The sequence below is a fragment of the Globicephala melas genome, chromosome 3 (genome assembly GCF_963455315.2).
Source record: "Globicephala melas chromosome 3, mGloMel1.2, whole genome shotgun sequence".
Lineage (NCBI taxonomy): Eukaryota > Metazoa > Chordata > Mammalia > Artiodactyla > Delphinidae > Globicephala > Globicephala melas.
This window is the reverse complement of record NC_083316.1, coordinates 40,053,392-40,080,788: the sequence shown is the minus strand read 5'-3', so window position 1 is coordinate 40,080,788 and position 27,397 is coordinate 40,053,392. Positions and strand designations below refer to the sequence as shown.

The 27,397-nt window shown below is 37.9% G+C and overlaps 1 protein-coding gene across 4 annotated transcripts in view; it reads right to left on the bottom strand.

Moving 5' to 3' along the window:
* ITGA1 (integrin subunit alpha 1) overlaps nucleotides 1-27,397 on the bottom strand; it is a 172,453-nt gene that overhangs the window by 104,759 nt on the left and 40,297 nt on the right. For all 4 annotated transcript variants that reach the window (XM_030881965.3, XM_060295761.2, XM_060295763.2 and 1 more), the window contains exon 2: nucleotides 2,461-2,578. In XM_030881965.3, coding sequence (XP_030737825.1) covers nucleotides 2,461-2,578 — 118 coding nt within the window. The remainder of the gene's footprint in view (nucleotides 1-2,460; nucleotides 2,579-27,397) is intronic.

Sequence of the window (27,397 nt, the reverse complement as noted above, 5' to 3'; positions counted from 1 at the left end):
TCCTGTGCCGGATGCTGGGCAATGCACAGGGTTGCAAGCGGGAACCCAAACCAGTTCTTGCTTTCTAAACATGTCCCCTAATACATTAACTTCTCCCTCTTTCTGTTTTCCATTTTGAAGTTTCCAAGTACCTAGACATTACCTTGAACTCAAGCTGTTTAAAACCATACTCATCAACTTCCTGATAAAACTGATTTTCCTTTCCTGTACATTTGTCTCTGAATGACTACCCACTTCCCGGTAATCCAGTGTAGACATTTTGGAATGTGTTTGACACCTCCTATACCTTCATTTGCCATTCCCAGACTTCCACTCAGATTTAATTATTCACCTACATTTATCTCGGGTACACTATTCTTTCATTGCAGTTCGCCCTCCTTGTCCAGGCCTCATTGTTTAAGCAGATTGCTGTCCTTGCTTGTCTGTGGATTTCCCCGATTTCAGGCACTCCTTTCTCCAATCCAATCTATACATAATTTCCTAAACTAAGTTTCATAAAACAACCTATAATGGCTTCTCAGTACCCTCTACTTAGGTACAAGCTCCTTTGTCTGGCTTTTAAGGTCTTTCCCCTCTATCATCCCAACGTCAGATCTGTTTGCTTACCAACACTCTCACTTACCCTCAGGTCTATGCCCTTGTTTATGTAGCTTCCCAGCTTAGAGTGACATCTCTTATGTTATTGAAAGGTAAGTCATCTTTCAAGATTCAGCTTAAGAATCAAGCCTCACTTCCTCCTTCTTGAATTGAAGAAATCGTATGGGTGCACTAAAGTCCCAAGAGGAAATATGAATGCCTTCTTACTCTACTAAGATTCATTCAGATAATTCAGGGCTTCTGATAGCAGACTGCCCTAAAATCAGAGACAGGACTGGATGAGGGAGGAAGCTTACAGGCTTTCCTCACTATCAGAGAATGAAAACCAGACTTTCATAAAATCTGCTAACAATACGGTCATCCCTCGGCATCCGTTCCAGGCCCCCAGTGGCTACAAAACTTCGCATATGCTCAAGTCCCTTATATAAAACAGCCTGGTACAGTCCGCCCACCGCAACTCTGGTACCATAGTTGGTTTAATTAGTGAATGCGAAACCTGTGAATAGGAAGGGCTGACTGTTATTTGACTATTCTTTAAAAAGACAGTTCATTTTAAGTAGGTGGTTTAAGACTTTAAGTTTTGCTATTCCTCTTTAAAATTTATGTAACTATTAGTAATAAGTGAAAATTCACTGTAATATGTGTTTTATCTAAAAGTTAAGCTTTTTAAGAAAAACATGCACTGAGTGTCAGTTTATTCTAGCTTATGCACAAAGAGAAGCTTGACCAGTTGGCCCACTCACATTATTCTCCCAGAGGTAGAACTCCCTGAATTGCAGACATAATGCCTAAAAGAATAAAATTGGTGTCTAGAGGGATGACTTTATCCATTTAACCTTAAAAAAGGAGGTGGGTGGTAAAGTGAGAGCATAGGATTGAAAGACAGAGGATATAAAAACCCATACTCTATTATTAGATGTCTTATCTGAGATATTTATAGGGAGAGAAGAAGAGTGAAGCACCTCCACAAATTTTAGTTTATACCCAGGATACAATATCTGTACTTGAAAAATGTGAGAACTCAAATTCTTACTTTGATACTATTTAGAGGATTATTGTCAAATTAAGCAAGTCTAGAAAGTGAAATATCGAAAAGTCACATCTTTTCATCTGTGAAATATAGTAGAGAGATAGCTCACTGTTTTCCAAATAGATATAGATCCATTTTTGTTTGTATTACTGTAGTCACTAGAAAAGTGGGCTTGTTTAGTTTAAGTTACTAAACTGAAGCAAAGTTTAACTCCTGTTCTCTTTTTCTACAAGGTCCAATTAAAAAAAAAAAAGACTCCCTAAAAATTATGTTAAATATAAAGCAAAAGAACTCTAATAATTTTGTATAATTTTCAAAAGTTAAATATGCTTTAAAAAAACATACTAAAGTGAACTTAACCAATATTAAAGGGTTTTTAAAGTGTATAAAAGAAATTCAGTAAGGTTCATTATAAGTAATAGACCAAACTCAGTAGGTCAGTAAAGCACCAAAAATATAAGCCCAATATTATATTATGGAAGTGATCTCATCTGCCTCCCAATACCTCCTGCTGAATTTCAGCCATGCTAAAATGAGAACAATTAAAGAACTCTTGCCAGAATAACCTACTTACAAAACAATGACTATTTTGGATAAGGATCTTCCTTGAGGTCAACCCAGGTTTCAACAGAATCACTAACCATGTCTTTTAATATTGCCAAGGAATTTTTCCTTTTTCACCTTTTCAGTTTCCATTACCAAATGATTAGACTGCATTTCCTACCATAAACGATTCATTCTAAGTCTCATTCATAAAACGAACTGTAACCAAATAATATTTTCCATTACCTTGTAAGAAAACTAAACAACAACAACAAAACCCATTAACTTACCATTTTCCTTCTGCATTTTCATATTGTTGAACAGTATATCCAAACATGTCCTCCACTGGGCCGCTGAAAGTCAATGAGTTTTTCACATCAACATTGAATGATATGCAGAAGCCTAGAACTTTAAGAGGGAAAACAAAGTCCAGTTACATAGAGTTAACTAAGATTCCACTATGTTTCAAATTATGAAGGCATTCTTGAGGTTACCATTCAAAGCTGAGCACTTATTAAAAAGAGCAATGACACTCAAAGAATGGGAACAAGAAAGGTCTGCAATGTTAACTGTATTACTGACTGGAAATCAACATAATGACTTTGAAGAACATAGGTATTAACATTCAAACAAAATCCCATAGTAATTCAGTATCTGTACCCTTCCCAGAACTAAAGATTTCAGAATGTGTGGGAAGGAGCTGGCAGAAACTCATGCTCACACATGACTAATGCAGTCACGGATAATTTTCCAGTAGTGATCCCCACAGCAAACCATGGCCACTATGAAATGTAAACAGCTTCATTTTCCTGTTTTGACAACGGAGGATACAAGCATCACCATTTAAGCCTCGAGAGGTAGCTTTCTCCTTGCTGCTACGAAAGGGAAGGCAAGCTGACTGTTTCCACCCAGAGCTGGCTTATGCAGGCTCGAGATTTGCTCTGCTTCCCTCTCTGAATCAAGCAATGGGTGGAAGCTTATACTTAGCACTGACGTCTCCTTCTAGTGTTGTTGGTGGTGATAGCCTCACAGGTTGAGAGGCTAATCTGTTGAGATTAAATTAGATGATATATCTAAAGAGTTTACTCAATGTCTGGCACACACTACATATTCATTGAGGGTTAAATCTCTTCAATTTCTTTGTAGTTCAGGTAATGGAAATCTTTTATAGGTGAGACTCTCTCCTGAAAGTGTTCTGGATGGTGCCAAATTCTCTCAACTGGATGGTGCCAAATTCCATCTCTGGTACTGGTTTTTAAAGCATACTTGTGAAGTTCCAAAGTATTCCCCTCCTAGATGTAACTAAAAATTCTTCCCAAAGAGTACGCCCTTATAAAATCACACAGCATCATAAGGTATATTCAGAGGTGATTAAATTCACTCTCCTCTGTTAAAACCATGATATACAGCTACGTGTAAACAGAAAAAAATTTCTTTCCTTATTCACTGTAAACTCTGCCATAAGTACAGTCTAAATTCAGACTCCAACTCATTCCATGCTCTAATTAATAACCTTCAAATTTTGGTAACAATATTAAATGCTTATTTGATGCACAAAATTTTACACAACTTAGAGAAAATTATTCTTCATAAAAAGATACTTCTGTATACCTACTTATAAAGTCTTCCTTTGATCTCCCCACCTGGAAATAATCTTTTAACTACTAAGCCCTCTTCTTTTATTTTTTAAAAAAATCCCTCAGAGAAATAATTATTAAATACTATCTATGTTGTAGTTACCTGTGTGAGATTTTTTTTCCCCTAGATTGGAAAATTCTTAAAGGCAGGGACTCTCTTACTCATCTTCCTTATCCTTCCTCAAAATCTAGCACAGCTCCTTGTACATAGATGGGCAATAACATATTCATAGAATGAAAGATAATACATTGAAGGAGAAAGTGGGCCAGTGGTAGATAGAAGTGAACTGGAAACTATGTCATCTTAGTTAAGGAAGACTTCATGGAGCTGGAAATTTTAAGTTAGATTTTTAAGGAGAGGGAGAGATACAACTTGGCAGTGAGAGGAAAATATGTCCCAAGGATTTGGGAGAGTCTCTGCAAGTAATAAGATACAGAACGGGACAAATATGGTTGCAAGATCATGGAGAGATTTGCCTGGCTGGCGTGGAAGATGCAGAAAAAGAATGGATGGGTAGCAGAAGTCCGTTTATGTACATTTCCTGTTCATTCTTCAAGGATGATGGAGAACAGCTGGTTACCATCTTCTGCATAATGGCCTTTCATATATTTGAAGACAGTTTTAAACACTGTTCACTCTCTACTCCAAACTAAATAGTACATGTTCCTACTCTTTCCTCACAGTTTTTTTTGAACACTTTCAACAGATTATTTTTGATATGAGAGATACACAAAACAGTACTTCTACAGCAGGATTTCTCAACTTTGGCACTATTGACATTTTGGGTCAGGAAATTTTGTTACCAGGGGCTACCCTATGCATTGTAGGGTGTTTGACAACATCTGTGGCCCTAGCCATGTGAAGTTAGCAGCCCCCCTGAGTTGTGAAGATCAAAAATGTCTCCAGACACTGCCAATTTACCCTAGGGCTAAAATCACCCAGAGTTGAAAACCACTGTATTATAGATAAAGAGCAGGAAACCACCACCAATGATTTTGTTGAAGAAGGTGCCTGAAAACCAACTGTGGCCTGCAGACCAGCAGCAACTGCATCACCTGGGAGCTTGTGCAGGATCCAGAATCTCAGGCCCTCCCCAGATTTCCTGAATCAGTATCTACATCGCAACAAGTTCCCCAGAGAACCAGACTCCTGTTAAGGTCTGCGAAGCACAGGTCTGTAATATGGTACTCCTCTCTCATAATGTTGATGCAGGTAACAGAATTTACCTACATTAAAACTACTCACCATACTTTAGACATAAGGGGGAAGTTGACCCTTTAATCAGGGTCAACTTCACCCCTCTTGAAGGGTTTTCCCAGAACTTCATCATCTTTAATATATGCTTTCCCAAAGGGCATTCATGGTGCTCCTCAACATAAGACCAAGAGCTTTTGGTTTCCTATTTGGGGCCTGTTTGTTTATTCTACATGTTGTGTGGAATGTCCGGGGGTGTGTGCTGCACTTTTTTCATTTCCTGTCCTCAGAATTCCACAGGCAATTTGCCCAAAGTGATTGTAAATCAGCCTCTTTCATGTTAAAGCACCAAGGAGACTGAAGCACAGGAGATGACATAAATAAAAAAGGTTTACATCTTGTTCTTTTGATTTAAAGGAGTACATAAACAGTAAAAGCAGCTTCTCATAACTTTTAGTTCAATGTTCATGTTGTTATATTAAGTTGTCTTGGAACTTGATGTACCGGAAGTAAAGCAAAATCATACTTATTCTTTTTTTTTTTTTGTCATACTTATTCTTAATCAAAGTTAAAAAAAAAAAAGAGCAAACAGACCGAGGTGGCTTTAGGGGGCAACACAGGGTGAAAATGTTGGGAAACATAGACAATAATCAGATGTCAAAAGTAAATCCTGGAAAACGGAGCCCGCGTTTCCAGAGCTGGAACTCCCAGCTCGGGGTCTCTTCCCTCCGCCGTCACGGAACTTCCCCGGAGCCCGAGGGGAGGGCGGCCTCACTGAGGCTGCCGGCTCTGGAGGGGCCCCAGCGGCCGAAGCCGCGACAATCGTGGGGACGGCGGGCCGGATCACTCATCCTGGGGTGAGCCAGCTGCCATGTCATGAGGACACTCAAGCAGCCCTAAGGAGAGATCCATGTGGCAAGAAACTGAGGCCTCCAACTGCAGGCACGTTATATTGGTGATGACGGGTGCCATGTGAGATATGACTTCATTAAACAGAAAAGGTTCATCAGTGGTGCTGCAAAAGGCACTGTTTCATCTTTTCCATGGCTAATATTCGATTGTGTACATGCACCACTTCTTCTTTGTCCATTAATCTGTACATAGACATTTTGCTTGCATACATGTCTCGCTATTATACACCAGAAATACATCTACATGTGGAACAACTCCTACAGAACACCTACTGAGCGCTGGCAGAAGACCTCAGACCTCCCAAAAGGCAAGAAAGTCCCCACGTACCTCAGTAGGGCAAAAGAAAAAAGAGTAAACAGAGACAAAAGAATAGGGATGGGCCCTGCACCACCGGGAGGGAGCTGTGAAGGAGGAAAAGTTTCCACACACTAGGAAGCCCCTTTGCAGGCGGAGACTGCGGGTGGCGGAGGGGGGAAGCTTCGGAGCCGCGGAGGAGAGCGCAGCAACAGGGGTGCGGGAGGCAAAGCAGAGAGATTCCAGCACAGAGGATCGGTGCCGACCGGCACTCACTAGCCGGAGAGGCTTGTCTGCTCACCCTTCGGTCAGAGCGCAGGGAGAGGCCTGGGGTTGGTGGCATGAATACAGCCTGCAGGGGGTTAGTGCACCACCGGGAGGGAGTCGGGGAAAAGTCTGGACCTGCCGAAAAGGCAAGAGACTTTTTCTTCCCTCTTTGCTTCCTGGTGCGCGAGGTTAAGAGCCCTGCTTAAAGGAGCTCCAGAGACGGGCGCGAGCCGCGGTGATCAGCACGGACCCCAGAGATGGTCATGAGACCCTAAGGCCGCCGCTGCCGCCACAAAGAAGCCTGTGTGCGAGCACAGGTCACTATGCACACCTCCCTTCCGGGGAGCCTGTGCAGCCCGCCACTGCCAGGGTCCCAGGATGCAGGGACAACTTCCCTGGGAGAACGCACGGCACGCCTCAGGCTGGTGCAACGTCCCGCCGGCCTCTGCCTCTTCAGGCTCGCCCCACACTCCGTACCCCTCCCTCCCCCCAGCCTGAGTGAGCCAGAGTCCCTGAAGCAGCTGCTCCTTTAACCCCATCCTGTCTGAGCGGGAACAGACGCCCTCAGGCGACCTACACGCAGAGGCGGGGCCAAATCCAAAGCTGAGCCCCTGGGAGCTGTGAGAACAGAGAAGAGAAAGGGAAATCTCTCCCAGCAGCCTCAGAAGCAGCGGATTAAAGCTCCACAATCAACTTGATGTACCCTGCATCTGTGGAACACATGAATAGACAACGAATCATCCCAAATTGAGGAGGTGGACTTTGAGAGCAAGATTTATGATTTTTTCCCCTTTTCCTCTTTTTGTGAGTGTGTATGTGTATGTTTCTGTGTGAGATTTTGTCTGTATAGCTTTGCTTTCACCATTTGTCCTAAGGTTCTATCCGTCCGTTTTTTTTTTCTTTAAAAATTTTTCTTTCTTAAAAATTATTTTTTATTTTAATAACTTTATCTTCTTTCTTTCTTTCTTTTCCTTCCTTCTTTTCTTTCTTTCTTCCTTTCTTCCTTTCTTTCTTTCTTTCTTTCTTTCTTTCTTTCTTTTCTTTCTTTCCTCTCCCTTTTATTCTGAGCCGTGTGGATGAAAGGCTCTTGGTGCTGCATCCAGCACTCAGTGCTGTGCCTCTGAGGTGGGAGAGCCAACTTCAGGACACTGGTCCCAGCTCCACATAATATCAAACAGCAAAAATCTCCCAGAGATCTCCATCTCAACACCAGCACCCAGCTTCACTCAACGTCCAGCAAGCTACAGTGCTGGACACCCTATGCCAAACAACTAGCAAGACAGGAACACAACCCCACCCATTAGCAGAGAGGCTGCCTAAAATCATAATAAGTCCACAGACACCCCAAAACACAACACCAGTCGTGGACCTGCCCACCAGAAACACAAGATCCAGCCTCATCCACCAGAACACAGGCACTTGTCCCCTCCACCAGGAAGCCTACACAAACCACTGAACCAACGTTAGCCACTGGGGACAGACACCAAGAACAGCGGGAACTACGAACTTGCAGCCTGCAAAAAGGAGACCCCAAATACAGTAAGATAAGCAAAATGAGAAGACAGAAAAACACACAGAGATGAAGGAGCAAGATAAAAACCCACCAGACCTAACAAATGAAGAGGAAATAGGCAGTCTACCTGAAAAAGAATTCAGAATAATGATAGTAAAGATGATCCAAAATCTTGGAAATAGAATAGAGAAAATGCAAGAAACACTTAACAAGGACATAGAAGAACTGAAGATGAAACAAGCAATGATGAACAACACAATAAATGAAACTAAAAATACTCTAGATGGGATCAATAGCAGAATAACTGAGGCAGAAGAACGGATAAGTGACCTGGAAGATAAAATAGTGGAAATAACTACTGTAGAGCAGAATAAAGAAAAAAGAATGAAAAGAACTGAGGACAGTCTCAGAGACCTCTGGGACAACATTAAATGCACAAACATTCGAATTATAGGGGTTTCAGAAGAAGAAGAGAAAAAGAAAGGGACTGAGAAAATATTTGAAGAGATTATAGTTGAAAACTTCCCTAATATGGGAAAGGAAATACTTAATCAAGTCCAGGAAGCACAGAGAGTTCCATACAGGATAAATCCAAGGATAAATATGCCAAGACACATATTAATCAAACTGTCAAAAATTAAATACAAAGGAAACATATTAAAAGCAGCAAGGGAAAAACAACAAATAACACATAAGGGAATCCCCATAAGGTTAACAGCTGATCTTTCAGCAGAAACTCTGCAAGCCAGAAGGGACAGGCAGGACATATTTAAAGCGATGAAGGAGAAAAACCTACAACCAAGATTACTCTACCCAGCAATGATCTCATTCAGATTTGATGGAGAAATTAAAACCTTTACACACAAGCAAAAGCTGAGAGAGTTCAGCACCACCAAACCTGCTTTAAAACAAATGCTAAAGGAACTTCTCTAGGCAAGAAACACAAGAGGAAGAAAAGACCTACAATAACAAACCCACAACAATTAAGAAAATGGGAATGGGAACACACATATTGATAAATACCTTAAATGTAAATGGATTAAATGCTCCCACCAAAAGACACAGACTGGCTGAATGGATACAAAAACAAGACCCATATATATATGCTGTCTACAAGAGATCCACTTCAGACCTAGAGACACATACAGACTGAAAGTGAGGGGATGGAAAAAGATATTCCATGCAAATGGAAACCAAAAGAAAGCTGGAGTAGCAATTCTCATATCAGACAAAATAGACTTTAAAATAAAGACTATTAGAAGAGACAAAAAAGGACACTACATAATGATCAAGGGATGAATCCAAGAAGAAGACATAATTGTAAATATTTATGCACCCAACATAGGAGCACCTCAATACATAAGGCAAATACTAACAGCCATAAAAGGGGAAATCGACAGTAACACATTCATAGTAGGGGACTTTAACACCCCATTTTCACCAATGGACAGATCATCCAAAATGAAAATAAATAAGGAAGCACAAGCTTTAAATGATACATTAAACAAGATGGACTTAATTGATATTTATAGGACATTCCACCCAAAAACAACAGAATACACATTTTTCTCAAGTGCTCATGGAACATTCTCCAGGATAGATCATATCTTGGGTCACAAATCAAGCCATGGTAAACTTAGGAAAATTGAAATTGTATCAAGTATCTTTTCTGACCACAACGCTATGACACTAGATATCAATTACAGGAAAAGATCTGTAAAAAATACAAACACATGGAGGCTAAACAATACACTACTTAATAACGAAATGAAATCAAAGAGGAAATCAAAAAATACCTAGAAACAAATGACAATGGAGACACGACGACCCAAAACCTATGGGATGCAGCAGAAGCAGTTCTAAGAGGGAAGTTTATAGCAATACAATCCTACATTAAGAAGCAGGAAACATCTCAAATAAACAACCTAACCTTGCACCTAAAGCAATTAGAGAAAGAAGAACAAAAAACCCCCAAAGTTAGCAGAAGGAAAGAAATCATAAAGATCAGATGAGAAATAAATGAAAAAGAAATGAAGGAAACAATAGCAAAGATCAATAAAACTAAAATCTGGTTCTTTGAGAAGATAAACAAAATTGATAAACCATTAGCCAGACTCATCAAGAAAAACAGGGAGAAGACTCAAATCAATAGAATTAGAAATGAAAAAGGAGAAGTAACAACTGTCACTGCAGAAATACAAAAGATCCTGAGAGATTACTACAGGCAACTGTATGCCAGTAAAATGGAAAACCTGGAAGAAATGGACAAATTCTTAGAAATGCACAACGTGGCAAGACTGAATCAGAAAGAAATAGAAATTATGAAGAGATCAATCACAAGCACTGAAATCGAAACTGTGATTAAAAATCTTCCAACAAACAAAAGCCCAGGACCAGATGGCTTCACAGGCAAATTCTATCAAACATTTAGAGAAAAGCTAACACCTGTCTTTCTCAAACCTTTCCAAAATATAGCAGAGGGAGGAACACTCCCAAACTCATTCTACGAGGCCACCATCACCCTGATACCAAAATCAGACTAGGATGTCACAAAGAAAGAAAACTACAGGCCAATATCACTGATGAACATAGAGGCAAAAATCCTCAACAAAATACTAGCAAACAGAATCCAACAGCACATTAAACGGATCATACACCATGATCAAGTGGGGTTTATTCCAGGAATGCAAGGATTCTTCAATATACGCAAATCAATCAACGTGATAAACCATATGAACAAATTGAAGGAGAAAAACCATATGATCATCTCAATAGATGCAGAGAAAGCTTTCGACAAAATTCAACACCCATTTATGATAAGAACCCTGCAGAAAGTAGGCATAGAGGGAACGTTCCTCAACATAATAAAGGCCATATATGACAAACCCACAGCCAACATCATCCTCAATGTTGAAAAACTGAAAGCGTTTCCTCTAAGATCAGGAACAAGACAAGGTTGCCCACTCTCACCACTCTTATTCAACATAGTTTTGGAAGTTTTAGCCACAGCAATCAGAGAAGAAAAGGAAATAAAAGGAATCCAAATCGGAAAAGAAGAAGTAAAGCTGTCACTGTTTGCAGATGACATGATACTATACATAGAGAATCCTAAAGATGCTACCAGAAAACTACTAGAGCTAATCAATGAATTTGGTAAAGTAGCAGGATAAAAAAATTAATGCACAGAAATCTCTGACATTCCTATACACTAATGATGAAAAATCTGAAAGTGAAATCAAGAAAACCCTCGCATTTACCATTGCAACAAAAAGAATCAAATATCTAGGAATAAACCTACCTAAGGAGACAAAAGACCTGTATGCAGAAAATTATGACACTGATGAAAGAAATTAAAGATGACACAAAGAGATGGAGAGATATACCATGTTGTTGGATTGGAAGAATCAACATTGTGAAAATGACTCTACTACCCAAAGCAATCTACAGATTCAATGCAATCCCTATCGAACTACCACTGGCATTTTTCACAGAACTAGAACAAAAACTTTCACAAGTTGTATGGGAACACAAAAGACTCCGAATACCCAAAGCAATCTTGAGAACGAAAAACGGAGCTGGAGGAATCAGGCTCCCTGGCTTCCGACTATACTACAAAGCTACAGTAATCAAGACAGTATGGTACTGGCACAAAAACAGAAAGATAGATCAATGGAACAGGATAGACAGCCCAGAGATAAACCGAAGCACATATGGTCACCTTATCTTTGATAAAGGAGGCAGGAATGTACAGTGGAGAAAGGACAGCCTCTTCAATAAGTGGTGCTGGGAAAACTGGACAGGTACATGTAAAAGTATGAGATTAGATCACTGCCTAACACCATACACAAAAATAAGCTCAAAATGGATTAAAGACCTAAATGTAAGGCCAGAAACTATCAAACTCTTAGAGGAAAACATAGGCAGAACACTCTGACGTAAATCACAGCAAGATCCTTTTTGACCCACCTCCTGGAGAAATGGAAATAAAAACAAAAATAAGCAAATGGGGGCTTTTCTGGTGGCCCAGTGGTTGACAGTCTGCCTGCTGATGCAGGGGACACGGGTTCGTGCCCCAGTCCGGGAATATCCCACACCCCACGGAGCGGCTGGGCCCATGACCATAGCCGCTGAGCCTGTGCGTTCGGAGCCTGTGCTCCGCAATGGGAGAGGCCACAATAGTGAGAGGCCTGCGTACAGCAAAACAAATCAAAACAAAACAAAACAAACCCAAAGGGGACCTAATGAAACTACAAAGCTTTTGCATAGCAAAGGAAACCATAAACAAGACCAAAAGACAACCCTCAGAATGGGAGAAAATATTTACAAATGAAGCAACTGACAAAGGATTAATCTCCAAAATTTATAAGCAGCTCATGCAGCTCAATAACAAAAAAACAAACAACCCAATCAAAAAATGGCCAGAAGACCTAAATAGACATTTCTCCAAAGAAGATATACAGACTGCCAACAAACACATGAGAGAATGCTCAACATCATTAATCATTAGAGAAATGCAAATCAAAACTACAATGAGATATCATCTCACATCGGTCAGAATGGCCATCAAGAAAAAATCAACAAACAATAAATGCTGGAGAGGGTGTGGAGAAAAGGGAACACGCTTGCACTGCTGGTGGGAATATGAATTGGTACAGCCACTCTGGAGAACAGTATGGAGGTTCCTTAAAAAACTACAAATAGAACTACCATATGACCCAGCAATTCCACTACTGGGCATATACCCTGAGAAAACCATAATTCAAAAAGAGTTATGTACCAAAATGTTCATTGCAGCTCTACTTACAATAGGCAGGAGTTGGAAACAACCTAAGTGTCCATCATCGCATGAATGGATAAAGAAGATGTGGCACATATATACAATGGAATATTACTCAGCCATAAAAGTAAATGAAATTGAGTTATTTGTAGTGAGGTGGATGGACCTAGAGTCTGTCATACAGAGTGAAGTAAGTCAGAAAGAGAAAGACAAATACCATACGGTAGCACATATATATAGAATCTAAGAAAAACAAATGTCATGAAGAACCTAGGGGTAAGACAGGAATAAAGACACAGACCTACTAGAGAATGGACTTGAGGATATGGGGAGGGGAAAGTGTAAGCTGTGACAAAGTGAGAGAGTGGCATGGACACATATACGCTACCAAACGTAAAATAGATAGCTAGTGGGAAGCAGCCGCATAGCACAGGGAGATCAGCTCGGTGCTTTGTGACCACCTGGATGGGTGGGATAGGGAGGGTCGGAGGGAGGGAGACGCAAGATGGAGGTGATATGGGAACATATGTGTATGTATAACTGATTCACTTTGTTATAAAGCAGAAACTAACACACCATTGTAAAGCAATTATACTCCAATAATGATGTAAAAAAAAAAAAAGTAAATCCTGATTTCATATGTACCAGCAAAAGAGAGAGTTTTTCCTTTAATAATATTAACAGCTATATAGTATACTTACTATGTGTTACACCTCACATGCTCCATCTCATTTAATTTGCTAACAAGCCTACAATCAAATACCCTTATTATTACCATTGGACAGAATAGGAGAAGGAGGCTTAAGATGATAAAGAAATTTGCCTACATTTCTTCAGGACTCCCATATCATTTACATTAATCCCATTTTTATATCTTAGCACTAAAACTGGGAAGATTTAGTAGAAGGTGACGTGGGGATGAGTTTAGAAGAGAGGCTACTACGTGTCCATGTAATTCCATCTTCTGAGAAGTAATTTGGGGAGGAGGCTCTTCCACAGTGGCAATGGCTGGGAGGATGCTGGGAGTGAGGGGAAGGTTGTCATAAGGAGATAAGTCATGGCTACCCAGCTAGATAAAGCTGTACTGGGACTTCAGCTAAAACACATATGTTTAGGTAGAAAAGAAGTGGAAAGGCTTGCTCCCCTTCAAATATGGTTATATGAGTTATATATCTAAGGGCTAAAAGCTGAAGAGGATGATGAGGTTGTTGGTATTGAAGGATAGCTCTTGTGAAAGAGATCATTTTGTGCAATTTCTTTACTCTAGGATGGAATATGATATGTAAGACAACTAAATGAGAGAGAGAAAGAGGCGGAGAAGTAACCTACAACCTATTTGTTGTGCAATGTTTTCTGCTTACAAATATTTTCATATAAACAAAGGTTTTGAGCTAGTCAGCAAACTGCAGAGGCTAGGAGGATAGCAGTCATTACTGTCTTTTTGTATGCTGTAAACTGTAGCTTAGAGGGGTTAAGTGATTTGTCCAAGATCAGGCTGTGCTAGTGGCAGAGATAAGACATCAACATTGGTCTTCTGAGGTCAAATCATAGACTCACTATGACCAGAGTGCTATTAAGTTAGTAAGATTAATAAAAATAAAAAAATAACAACCCAGCTCAATAAAATCCTCAAATGGCCCGTGAGAGCTCTGAATCATCTTGTAGCTTTGAAGCATTTGAGTGTAAGATTGGCAGGAAAAGCTGAATGAAGGGGGACAAGTCTGGGCATCTCTAGTGGGCATTGACTTTCTTGTGGAAGGAGGATCCCCCTCCTTCACACATCCTCTGAGTTCCAAAAAAAGTCACTGAAGCCTGTTTGATTGTTTGCTTCTTAATGAAAAAAGGCTGTCTTTCATAGGGTGGTCCAGAAATTTTGACCTGGTAATATCCAGACTGGAGTATTTAATAGCCAATGGAATTCTGAATATTTTAAACTCCAAGCCCAAGGCAAGAGGGTATCAAATAATTGGTGACTAGGAATGTATGTTAAAATGCTATTGCTTTCTTTCAACAACTTCCTACACATGTTTATCCAATCTAGACATAATAGAAATCATGCAATTAACATTATTTTATTATTTTTAATATAAAGAGTGAAATGATGATACACTAATGAGATAGGAAATCATAGTAATTGTGTTATTATAGTTAATTAATGGTTTTTAGAACAAACTCCTTGACAGTATAGAAAGATGGTGATCTTTAGAGATATATGAGCCTGGGCATAAACCTAACACTTTCACTTATATTATTTATTCAATTATTCATATTTATTAAACTACTCCACAAATTTTAATCAAGTCTTTATTTTGGGCTGGATATATGTTAGGCCCTGGAGATACAGACATAAAAAGATGGTGCTCCTGTTTTCACAGATCTTATAGCCTAGCTGAGAAAAAAAATGGCAAGTGAACCCCAGTTTATCATATTTAAAAGAAGCTTATAAATATCTTCCAGGTATTGGCTGCTGTGAGATATACAAATTATTCATGTGGCAATAAAGAATGCTCCATAAGTGAGTTAACTGCTTTCATAGGTAGAATCCAAAGAGTCAGTTTACCATCTGGCATTTGAGTTTTCTTTTAGAAGTGGATTTCCCTCCATTCTGATGACCAATTTGTATATTGAAAAGTGATACAGATGTGTTATATTATTGGGGGTAGGACAGTGGGTTCATTGACTCATTTCAGTAGCAAATTTCCTGTTTCTAAACCTAGCTGCAATGACATTTGTAAAGAAAATCTAAGATGAGGGTGTCAGGCCTTCCAAGTGGAAGGGCTAGCTGAGGAGGAGGGCAGGTGATCCTGTCCTCTCAGTTAGATCCCTTGGATTTTCATCTCAGTCCCCCAAGTGGTGATGCATATTGCTGATGTCACCCAGGCTCTGAGCCAACGGCGAGTTGAGGCTTCTCTCACTCCAATGACAATCTACTCCCCTCTAACTGACTTCAAACATTTTAAGTCTATTCTAAGAACAGGATGAGCCTGCAGTGACTCTTCTAATACATTTAGGCCACACTGAGTCACCGTCTTCAGCCACCTGAGAATGAGAGAGCACACCTAGGAATGCAAGCTTTGTGTTGCAGGGCAGCAGACTCCTCTGTACTCCCCAAACCTGAGCGCTGGTACATCCTTATCTCTGTTGTACCAAAGCCTTCAGATGCAAAGAGTTCATCCACCACTGCTCGAATGGATATAAACTCCCCAAATCATATATACTCACTATAACTAATTCTGTGATACATTAGGTATTTTATTACTCCAAATTTAATTTTTTTACTCCTTAAATTCAAATAAAATATATTCAACTTTGAGGCACTCCAGCAGTTGGAAGAAAAACATTTTAATGATAAAAGTTGGTAAAAGATGGAAGGCCCTTCCTCACCTTGAAATATATAACAAAACATCTTTAAAGTATTCATACTGTGGATCTGAAATCTTAATTAGTTTAAGTGAGTTGGAACTCAATTTTGTGTACATGTTGCCTTAAAAGATAAAATTTGATCAAGAGTATAAGTGAATTTGTCCACAAAAGTGACAGCACTATATAATTCTAGTTGAAATCTGAGATGATTACTTTTATAGCATTGCAATCTTGAGAGCCAAAGAACTCCAGTGGTGAAGACACAGGAAGTAAAAATAGAATGAAAATAAGACAATATTAAAGCCTTGAGCACAGAGTATAGAATCAACACAAGTGTTTGGAAATGACGTCATAATCTCAAATACAGAAAATCTATACTTTCTGGAAAAAACACCATACCTAACTCACTGTCTCCTTCAAACAAGTGGAGCTTCCCTATACAGTTATGTAAGAAGAAAATCTGGCTCAATCAATCTCACCATTCAAAGTCCTTTCAACAGAAATGATGTAATATGTCAGCAAGATATCAACCTCCATGAGCAAGCCCAGAAAAGCCAATCCAAATAAACACCTCGATGATCAAGCATTTTCCAAGTTTCATCCTGGGAAGCTGCTTTTTAACTTCAGCTTGCTGTAGTGAGGGAATTGTTTTGACTTTCAGTACTAACGTCCTGTGGGCCTCCAGTTACTACGAATGGTATTTGAACTTCAAAGTGAGTGTGTGTATATGTGCATATCTGTATATGACTGGTAGGAAAGAGGCAAGGAGGTCTAATTCTTGGCACACAGTAGGTGTTTAATACAAGTTTGTTAAATGGAACAGGATGGACTAAACAGAGAAATGAAGTTTTTAGTATAAAGGTCATTCTGGCTGTAAGAATTTGTCTCCTTCCATAAGTGCTGCCCAGAATATTAAACTCCAATGGAGAGTTTCCCAAACATCCTTTGTTAAAAATCCTTATAAATTTTTATAATATCTACAGACATCTGTTTTTTCCCCAAAATCTTCCCACCACAAATAATTGCCTTCTTTGCCAGCTCCTCTCAGACTGTGCCTTCTCCTGAAATTCTTAAACATTCTCAGAACCCAGTGCCTCTACCCTACAAGCATCGTCTTCTGGCTCTGTGTTTTACAGGATAAAAAAGCTGCAGAACCTTAGGGGTCCCTGGATCCCACTGTGGGAAACACAGCTTGTATGTTTGTGCAAGCAACATGAGCACAGAACTCTGTTCTCCAGCTGCCCTGGTGTCCTGGGAGCTGAACTCATTACTTTCTGTGACTACACAGCATGGAGAGCTGCATACGGAAAGGCGTATTGCAATTCAAAACAGAGTAGGGTTGCACCCTATTTAAGTGTTTACCCAGATATATGACATATGAAGTCTTTAGATGTGTAAGAATCTGAGGGAATGTTGTGTTTTTGTTAATGAAAACTTTTCAATGAACTTTATTAATTAATAAATAATTTCTTCTCAGTGAGACAGTAAGACATTGCCAGTTTTAAGGTTATTTTTGTTTGTAGGCACAACAAGTACTTTTCAGGGCCAGAAGAGCAAAGAGGTAGTATATAATATAAAATAAATTATTTTCAATTTACCTAGTAGCTCTAACTGTCAATATCCAATTCCAGGCGCTAAGAGATTCCATATTGATTCTCCTATATCATTTAATGAGACAATTTTTCTGGATGGCTTCAGCGTTGGCTATTGAAGGCCATATACATGTCGAAGTGTGTGAAGCATGGTTACTATCAGATACTTCCACTGCTTCTCTGGGGACAATGAGTTTGTGCCACTTCTTTTTTTACTTATTTGATTGTTTATATGTTTAATAACTCCAATGAAAATTAGGAAATTGAAAATCATTCATATAACTGCATATACTACTTCCTTGATTTCCTGACCCATGAAACTATCTGTTGTACATACTAGCAAAAACAACCTTAGTACTAGCAACGTGTTACTGGCTCATAAATTTCACTGAGAAGAAACTATATGTGAGTTAATAAAATTCACTGAAAAGAATCTGTTAATAAAAGTACAACTTTTTATTCAGGCTCCTTCTTCTAAGGCATCGATGGACTGAATGCATATGGTAGCTGGCTAAGACTGGACCCTGAGATTGAACCAATGACATCTCAAAACTGTGAAAAAAGGATTGTCCAGTTATTTAATGTACAAGTAATACAAAAAGAGTGAAAAACCATTCTCTTTTTCTTAATTGTACAATTGGAGTTCAGAACTAAAATTTTTAAATTGAAAACACACTTGTGTGTAACAAAAAATAAATTAAAAATAAATGTAAAAGAATAATCATAAAATCTTCAAATATATGTCTTACTTGAAACATTTATTTAGATTGTTGAAATTTAAAGAGTGAAAGTTTAGTGCTTTTTAAAAAATATGATTGTTTATACTGCATTACGGTATCACCTATAAAATCTAACAGACATTCTTCGCTTAGTGAAATTCCAACATGTGAAAAAAATCAATTTAATTAGGTTGTGATTATTTAGATTGGAAAGTAATTATCGGCATGGTGAGTCAGCTATAATGTTCTTTCAAAGAGTGAGCGTGCCTAGACTTTTAAAAATGTGATTTTTATGCAAGGCTTAAGAACACAACACATAAAATGAAGTCTACCTATATTTTATTTTGCTGTGGGTCACAAAGGGCTATTAGACTTAGCTTGCCTTAATGTCTCATTTTTTAAAAACTTTGTTATATTGCTCAAAAGTAGGAGGCAAAGTATATATATATATGTATATATACATATATATATAAGAATATTTGTAATATTCTTTTTTTGGAATACAGTTATCTAAATACTTTCTGGTTTGACACACAAGTGGTCAATTATTAATATTAATAAATTAAGGGCTTCATGAAGGTAACCAACAAAATGAAATACTGTGCAAACTCTAACAGTATACTGCAACTAAACCCCAAATCTGTAAGAAAATAATTGCTCATCCTAGAGCTACCTAGTAGCTTTAACTGGCAATTTCAAATTCCAGATACTAAGAGATGCCATTATTGATTCTCCTATTCCATTTAATAGGCTCATTTTTCTGGACAGCTCAGCTCTGCCCCTAGTAATATACCACCACTTAAACTAAAATTATTCTGTATAATTTTTTCCCTTCTTAGCTACTTATGATAGCAATTTTCCATTATATCATTCACTACCAAACATTCTTTTCATTCAGAAGCTTTTTGGTACCTCTGTTCAATTTAAAAGTTGTCTAGTTTATCAAGAGGAAATAATGTAAGCTAAACAAATATAACTTGTTATTCACCCAGAAAAATTTGGGAAATAAATCAGAAAATATTTTAAAGGACACTGGGGCTTGTTTATAAGAGATGAAGAAAAATCTCAGTAGCCTGGAATGTTGAAGTATTGTAGAAGGTAAGGGTCAGCAGAATGCTTGTTTTCTTTTCAGGGGAAAGAGATAACTTTTTGATGCTTTCTTTTCTGTTTTGGGATAGCTCTAAACTTTGTTTTCTTAGCTATATTGTTGCTAAGACCACGATGATCTTTCAGCACTTATAACATTAGTTGAGCAGTAACATCCTTGGATCCAAACTCTATTCCTATCTAGTAGCATCATCTTTTATATTCTTTCCATGAGACTACTAGGGTATCTTGAAATGGAAGTAAATACAGATGTTATAGTCAATATTCCTAAGAACTGGCAACCAATATTTTCCTTAAATGGAAGCAGATCAAAATTCTTGTGACTAAGTACTTGTTATACATAAGAATCTTAAAATTCAGGTAGAGGTTACTTCTGCACTGGAGGAAAGGTAAGGAAGAGAATAGGATCCAAAAGGAGATAAAAATGTGGCTTTAACTTTATGTTTTAGAGGAAAATGCTTACTTCCCATTCCTGATGTTTCCTTCTATGTGGAGGGAGCTTCACAAGCTGTAATATTTTTTGTCTATTTCTGTACCTGCCCCACATTTCACACGTAACTGATCGGTGAGTTTGGAAGGAGAAACTGCCTGGGTTTCTCTTAGAAGTGAGCCTGCCTACAGAAGAACAAAAACCAAAACGAAACATAACAAAAAACCAAAAAAATACTCTGTTCTACTCCTCCAGTGTCAGGCTCTGAGCTGGTGCTGATAAGTCAGCTTCATCTAGGGGTCAATAGAGGGGATTTCATTTATCAGCCGTGTTCCATTCTGACTCTTTCTCATTTCCCAATTGGTTCTGACCTCAAGTGATAAAGAGATTTGCTCATTATTGAGCTTTCTCAAAAAACCCAATGGTGTTTTATTTCTTATGAAAAATAAACAATACTGGGAAAAATGTTTAGATTTCACAATGCTGGGTATTGGGTACATTTGTATTTGTTACGTTATTCCTTTAATTTTCTTGTTTGCTTGCACTATTTCATAATTTTAAAAAGCTTATGAATTTTCTCTGTGTAATTATCATTATATGTTTGAAGATGTTTTGACAGATACAACTGCTCTAATTCTTTTAAATTTCATTAATTTTTTTCTATTTTCATAATTTTAAACAAAGATATTAGAACAAACACAAAGCCATTCTTGTTTCTTGGAGCTGCAAGGAGGCACAAAACAAAAGAACTTGAATGGATGGGTTGTAAAGCAATTATACTCCAATAAAGATGTAAAAAACAAACAAAAAAACCATATCTGGTTATAATACTGTCTAATTCTTGCTTGGCTCTCCAGAGCCTGATAAATGCTGTCCCACTTCCTACATAGCATTTTAGACCCATTAAAATGAGGCTTTATTCCACCTTTCCAATCTCATTACCACTTCCATCTAAGAACTTCAAGTTATGGCTACCCTTTAATATTTGCAGTTCCCTGAAACACCTTGTATTCTCATCTGAATCACTTCTTAGCCTGATGAACTTCCATCCATCTTTCAAAGTCTATCTCAAGGTCACCACCCCTGCCGATACTCATTCTTTCTCTACATTTCCATAGAATGTTTACACATTTATCCCAGAGGACATATTACTTTATATTTCAGGTAATTAGTTTACATGCTCTATTTCCCTGTTGAACCATAAACTACTTGAAGTTAGGAACTCATATTCTCATCCTCAATGCCTAGCACGATTTCTAGACATGACAAAGATGGCTTGTTGAATTCTAATATCCATTTCTTCCTTTTCCTTAGTAATAAAATCTTTACTTTAATCAGGGTAGCAGTCCACATGGCTTAAAGACAACTTGCAGCTGTGTGTAGTTCTGTGACTAAATACTGACCAATGAACAGTAAGTGGAAGTGTTGCAGGAGACATCCAGGGGGCTCCTTAAGTAGAACTGACTCATCTACAAGATTTGCCCTTTTTTACCCTTCTGTTTTCTCCTTCTTTTGTCCTTCTCCTATCTCCTTCCCTCAATTATAAATTCCTACATAACAGGTAGAGCTCTGTTATGGACTGAATTGTGCACCTCCCAATTCATCTGTTGAAGCCCTAACCCCAGTGTGACTCTATTTGGAGATAGGGACTTTAAGGAGGTGATTAAGGTTAAATGAGGTCATAAGGGTAAGACCCTGATCCAATAGGACTGATGTCCTGATAAGAAGAGGAAGAGAAACCAGAAGTTCTCGCTCCCCACACGCACTGAGGAAAGGCCATGTGAGGACACAGCAAGAAGGCAGCTATCTACAAGCCAGGAAGAGAGGCGTCACCAGAAACCAACACTGAGGGCACCCTGATCTTGGAATTCTAGTCTCCAGAGCTATGAGAAAATAAATTTCTGTTGTTTAAGCCACCCAATCGGTGGTATTCTGTCATGGCAACCTGAGCAGACTAATACAAACTCCAAGTGTCATGTGAGACTATGACATGAACTTGAATGGAAATGATGTGATAGAAGAACTAGATTATAATGATAGTAGAGCCACCCACACTAGCACTGAACTACCCTCATATGGACTTTTTTATGTTATATGTTATTCTGCATTGTTCTATATTACTTAAATTACTTAAAGTCACAGTTCTGCTAGTTACAGGGAAACCTAATAACGAATTCATTGGTACCTAATAAGTGTTCCATAAAACTTGTTGGCTGAATGAATATATAATATAAATAATATCCTTTACAAAATGTTTCTTGTTGAGTCTAATTATCATCTCATGTAAATGTGCAATTTTGTGCTACCTTACCTAGCCATTGTTGTTTTTTCCTTTTTTTCTTTTTTTGGTCTTCATTGGTACAATTCGGCTAAACTAAGTCAATGGCCAAATAACAGATTAAAGTTATATTTTAATTTATATATACATCTATCATAACAACTTCAACTTACTTTAAAAATATTACTCTTAAAATAAATTTTTGCAACAGAATAACCTTATTCTAAACCATAACTTCATGACCACATAAAAAAGAAACTTCAATACCTACAACAATAGCCCAAAAAAAGAAGTATTCGTGTGTATTGAATAAGCTTTCAGAAAACTCTTAACTCCGGCCAAGATAAGAGTAGTAAAGTCAGATGAAATAATTTAAGAGAAAGGTAAAATGTCTGGGATATGCACATTTACTAGGAAACATTTTTCCAGAAAATATATTGCTATATTATGGAGCCCATAATTATTCTATAATGTTATAAAGAGTTTTTTAAAAAGACTTATAGAGTTATAGAAAGAGTGCATCTTATAAAAATGTATGGATAATCAAGTGGTATTAGACTGGATGCACCCTTTTCTGAGGTAGCAGTCAGGTTCCTGAGGGTGCTATGTAGTAGTTTATCCTAGTGAAAGGTCATTTGACTGTCTTTTCAAAGTCTTCCTTTTCTGTCTAGTGATACTACACAAACACTCTAATTTTAAAACTTTTGACAACTTACCAAAACTAAATAAAAATTTTTAAGAAAAAACAACCAAACAAAACTAAACTCTTTTAAGCAATGGCATCAGAAAAAAAAATGTGTGTGTATATATTTATATATACATAAACACACACACACACACACACACACATTTCTGTTAGAATAAAAAGAGTCTTCTCAATACCTAAAATATTTATCAGGATTTAATCTGCTTCCAGATTTCTCGTGATAATTTTTATTCTCTATTTTAACATAGTGTAGGTAATATGTGGTTATATATTGTAATTCTTGCAAGAGAAATCCATTTGACTGATCCTAGGTCAAACTATTGAATTTAGGAGAACCTTCATGGAATTAATTATACCTTCCTAATAGTTGACTGCAATAGTGATAAACCACAGGACTTTGTAATTGGAAGGTATGAGATGCTTAGCTATTGTCTAATTTGGTCTTTCCATTTCATCAGAGGCCAGCAACGACCTACTTTTGGGACCTATCTTACTCCAATCAGGGGTTCCAGAAGGTGCTGCCATGTTTATAAGTGATCCCACCTCCCAGGCTACAACTGACTGGTTCAAGAATGAGCATCAGATCTAAAAAGAGCCATCTAGTGAGTGTCCCACCCTCCTGGCCACTGTTGATCAATTCCAAGGGGGCCAATCACAGTACTCAGCTCTCTGATCTCAGGTTGGCACCTTATATAGGCTCCAGTTCTGTTGGAGAAGATCATGGGACAGGGGGCTCAGGAATCAAGTTCATGAGCTTGATTTCTGCCAGGAAGCAGGTTCATAGTGTGAGGGAGTGAAGTCGAGATGAGGGAGGGAGAGAGTTCTAAAATATGGAAGGGAGCTGAGAGATTGTCTAGTTCAATAAGTGGTTCCCCTGTCAGCTTTATTGTTGCTCTGTGACTTGGGGAGGGATGGGGAAGAAGAAGGATGCTGGGTAGCTAAGAAAGGCTATAATGACTTGATTCAATCAATATGTCCTTTACTTCCCTAGCCCCCTCCTAAAGCTATTAAAAATTTTAAAAAAGACTGAGAGTAAGAGAGAAAAGTTATTGAGCCTGCTCTATATGTAGATCACAAGTATGTAAATAAATCTATATATGTGACTACATTATGAATATGTGATATTCATTCAGCAAACATTAATAAAGGTCTACCATGTTCAAGGTAATGGGGAAGAGCTATGAGTGATTAAAGGGAAAATAAACATTAAAAAAAAGTTAAAAAAAAAAGTTAAAGTTAAAAGAAGAGTTAAAAAAAAAGAAAAATTCAAGGGCCATAAGTGATTACTGTAATTGTGACTATTGTAATTTTAATGTCAATTTTATAAATCCTAACAATCTTAGTTATTTTTCTTTCTTAATTAATCATTAAAAAGGTCTGTGCTATCTAAAAGAGAGTTGGTAATAGATATATACTGGGATTTAATTGGGGTGATCGTCTACATATTATGAAAAAGTATAACACCTCTTTTAGACAGGTGATTATAAAAATTTACTGAGAGGACTCTACATTTCAAGTTGGAAATTGCTTTCAGGATGTTATGTCTATGTGAGAAGCATTGCCAGAAGGTGAAAATAAAGAAGGATGAAAACATGACATAAGAACTCACACTGACTTTCATTGCTAGGTCAGATTTAAAGTTGAAATCTTCCGTTATGCAACGTAAGAACAATTTATTTAAATACAAGCGAAAGGGCAGTATGGTGGTGATGTCACCACCGAATAATTGCAGCTTTGTGTCAGGCTGGTCTTAGTACGAGGGCAGAGATGAATGATCCACAAACTGACACCCCTGCCTGGCATCTAGAGTGAAAAACTACGGGGGTGAGTGATTCTGTTTTATGTCGGTTATTTCACAGCCAAACCCTAAAGCATATTTTCCCTTCATCTCTTGAGTGAAACTACTGTTCCATATTATGATGAAAGATCAGTAATTTGGGTTGACACTTTCTACAAAATACTTGCCTTTGAATACTCTAAAAGTATAAGAAGAGCTTTGTGAAAAAGAAATCCAATTTTTAAAATTTAAGTTTTAACCTTTTACCAGCAAGTAGTGATTTTCTGGATGAGCTCCAATCAACTTAAAAATGACTGTTAGATTCGTTAAAAAAATACGAGTCAAATAAAGTAAAGACAAGTTTTGTTTTTGTTTTGTTTTATGATATATTCTTTGGTGAAATAAATAGGACTTATTCAAAACCTTCATATAATCCTACATATGAAAGTTTCCAAAATTTCTCTTTGAAGACATATTTTATAGACAATTGTCTATTGTTTATAGACAATTTGCAAATGTGGTGAATCAAAGCCTTGTCATTTATTTCTTAACAGATAGCACTACCCAAGAAAAAAAAAAAGACTGCAAATATGCACTGGGGTCCAGAAAACGGTCTTCTAAGCTTTCAGTCTTCTGAATAAGGCCATTGTCTGAATTCTTAAATTTGTATGTATGTTCTCAAACTAAAACAGCCTTTCACAGAACTACTATACTCTATCAGCTTTTTATATTTAGGAACTCAAATAACTTTTAATATATTGAATCAAACGTCATTCTCGAGAAGAAAGGATTACTTCATTTACGTATTTATTTAACTGGCCATGAAATGAGACCCTGATAAAGCTAGTCATGTCCAACTACATGTCATACTAAAATACAATGGTGCTGGGGTTAAGTGTCAGGTATAATATTCCTTTTATAATCTGAATCTTATCCAATTGTAAACCAGACCAAAGTTGAGGATCACAATGGTCAAAAGGCCCAAATCTCAACACTATTGACGGTTAAAGGACAAAAGAAAAAAAAAGAGTGCATTATGGGTAACAGTGTGAACACAAAAATATTCTTTCTGGACATTTTAATAGAGTACTGCATTTGACAATATAAAAACGCCCAAACTCTTTAGTGTCTTAAAAGATATTCTCTCTATATGTGCATATGTTACTGTTCTCATGAGCTTCTCTTAAAAAAAAGAAAAAAAAACCCACATCAATGTCCTTTGAAAACTTTATTTGAAAACATTATTTTCGGCCTCGTATTTAGTAAAAACATTTTCAAAAATTGATTAAGAAGTTTTCCTTTATAGGGTTGCAAGTTTGTACAAATTTCCTTGTTTCACTAAACCTACAGATCTGTTGACTCAGAAACTCAGATTACCACATTTTTCTAAAATTGTTTACCATATTTTTTCTTAAAATCCTGTTTTTAAAAAGTTGAAGCATGACATATATTCAGTGTAGTGGGTTGAATTGTGCCTCCTCCCAAATATGTCCAAGTCCCAACCCTTGGTATCTGTGAATGTGACTTTATTTGGAAATGGGACCTCTGCAGATGTAATTCAGGATCTTCAGATGAGATCATCCCATATTTAGAGTGGGCCCAAAATTTAATGAATGTTATCCTTATAAGAGAAAGGAGAGGGAGATGTGAGACACTTAGAACCAGAAACAAAGAGAAGACCATGTGAAGACAGAGATAAAGACTGGAGAGATGTGCCTATAAGCCATGGAATGCCAAGGAATTCCAGGAGCCACCAGAAACTAGAAAACACAAGGAAGAATTCTCCCCTAGAGTCTTCAGAGGGAGACTTGCTCTGCCACCATCTTGATTTTGGACTTTGAACCTCCAGAACTATGAGAGAATACATTCTGTTGTTTAGGGAATTTGTTACAGCAGCCCTAGGAAGCTAATACATTCAGAAAATGGCACATATCCTCATTTTTGACAAATGTACACAAGGGCTTAAATGATCACAAAGTGAATTCATCCATGTAACTACCACCCAAGTCTAGTAAAAGAACGTTTCCAGCACAACTGAAATCTCCAGTTCCTTTTAAAATAAGAAGCATCTCAATAACAAAGAGGCAAACAACCCAATTAGAGAATCGGCGAAGGACTTTAAAAGACATTTGTCCAGGGCTTCCCTGGTGGTGCAGTGGTTGAGTCCGCCTGCCTATACAGGGGACACGGGTTCGTGTCCCGGTCTGGGAAGATCCCACATGCCGCGGAGCGGCTAGGCCCGTGAGCCATGGCTGCTGAGCCGGTGCGTCCGGAGCATGTGCTCCGCAACGGAAGAGGCCACAACAGTGAGAGGCCTGTGTACCGCGAAAAAAAAAAAAAAAGACATTTGTCCAAATAAGCTACATAAATTGCCAATACGCGCATGAAAAAATGCTCAACGTCATTAATTAGTAGGGAAAAGTAAATCAAAACCACAATGAGATACCACTTCTCACCCAATAGGATGATCATTAAAACAAACCAGAAAATAAGTTTTGGCAAGCATTTGGAGTAATTGGAACCCTCATACATTGCTGAAGGGAATGTAAAATGGTATAACCGATAAGGAAAACAATTTGGTGGTTCTAAAAAGTTAAACATAGAGCTACCATATGACCTAATAATTCCAAACCCAGGTTTAATACCCAAAGAATTGAAAA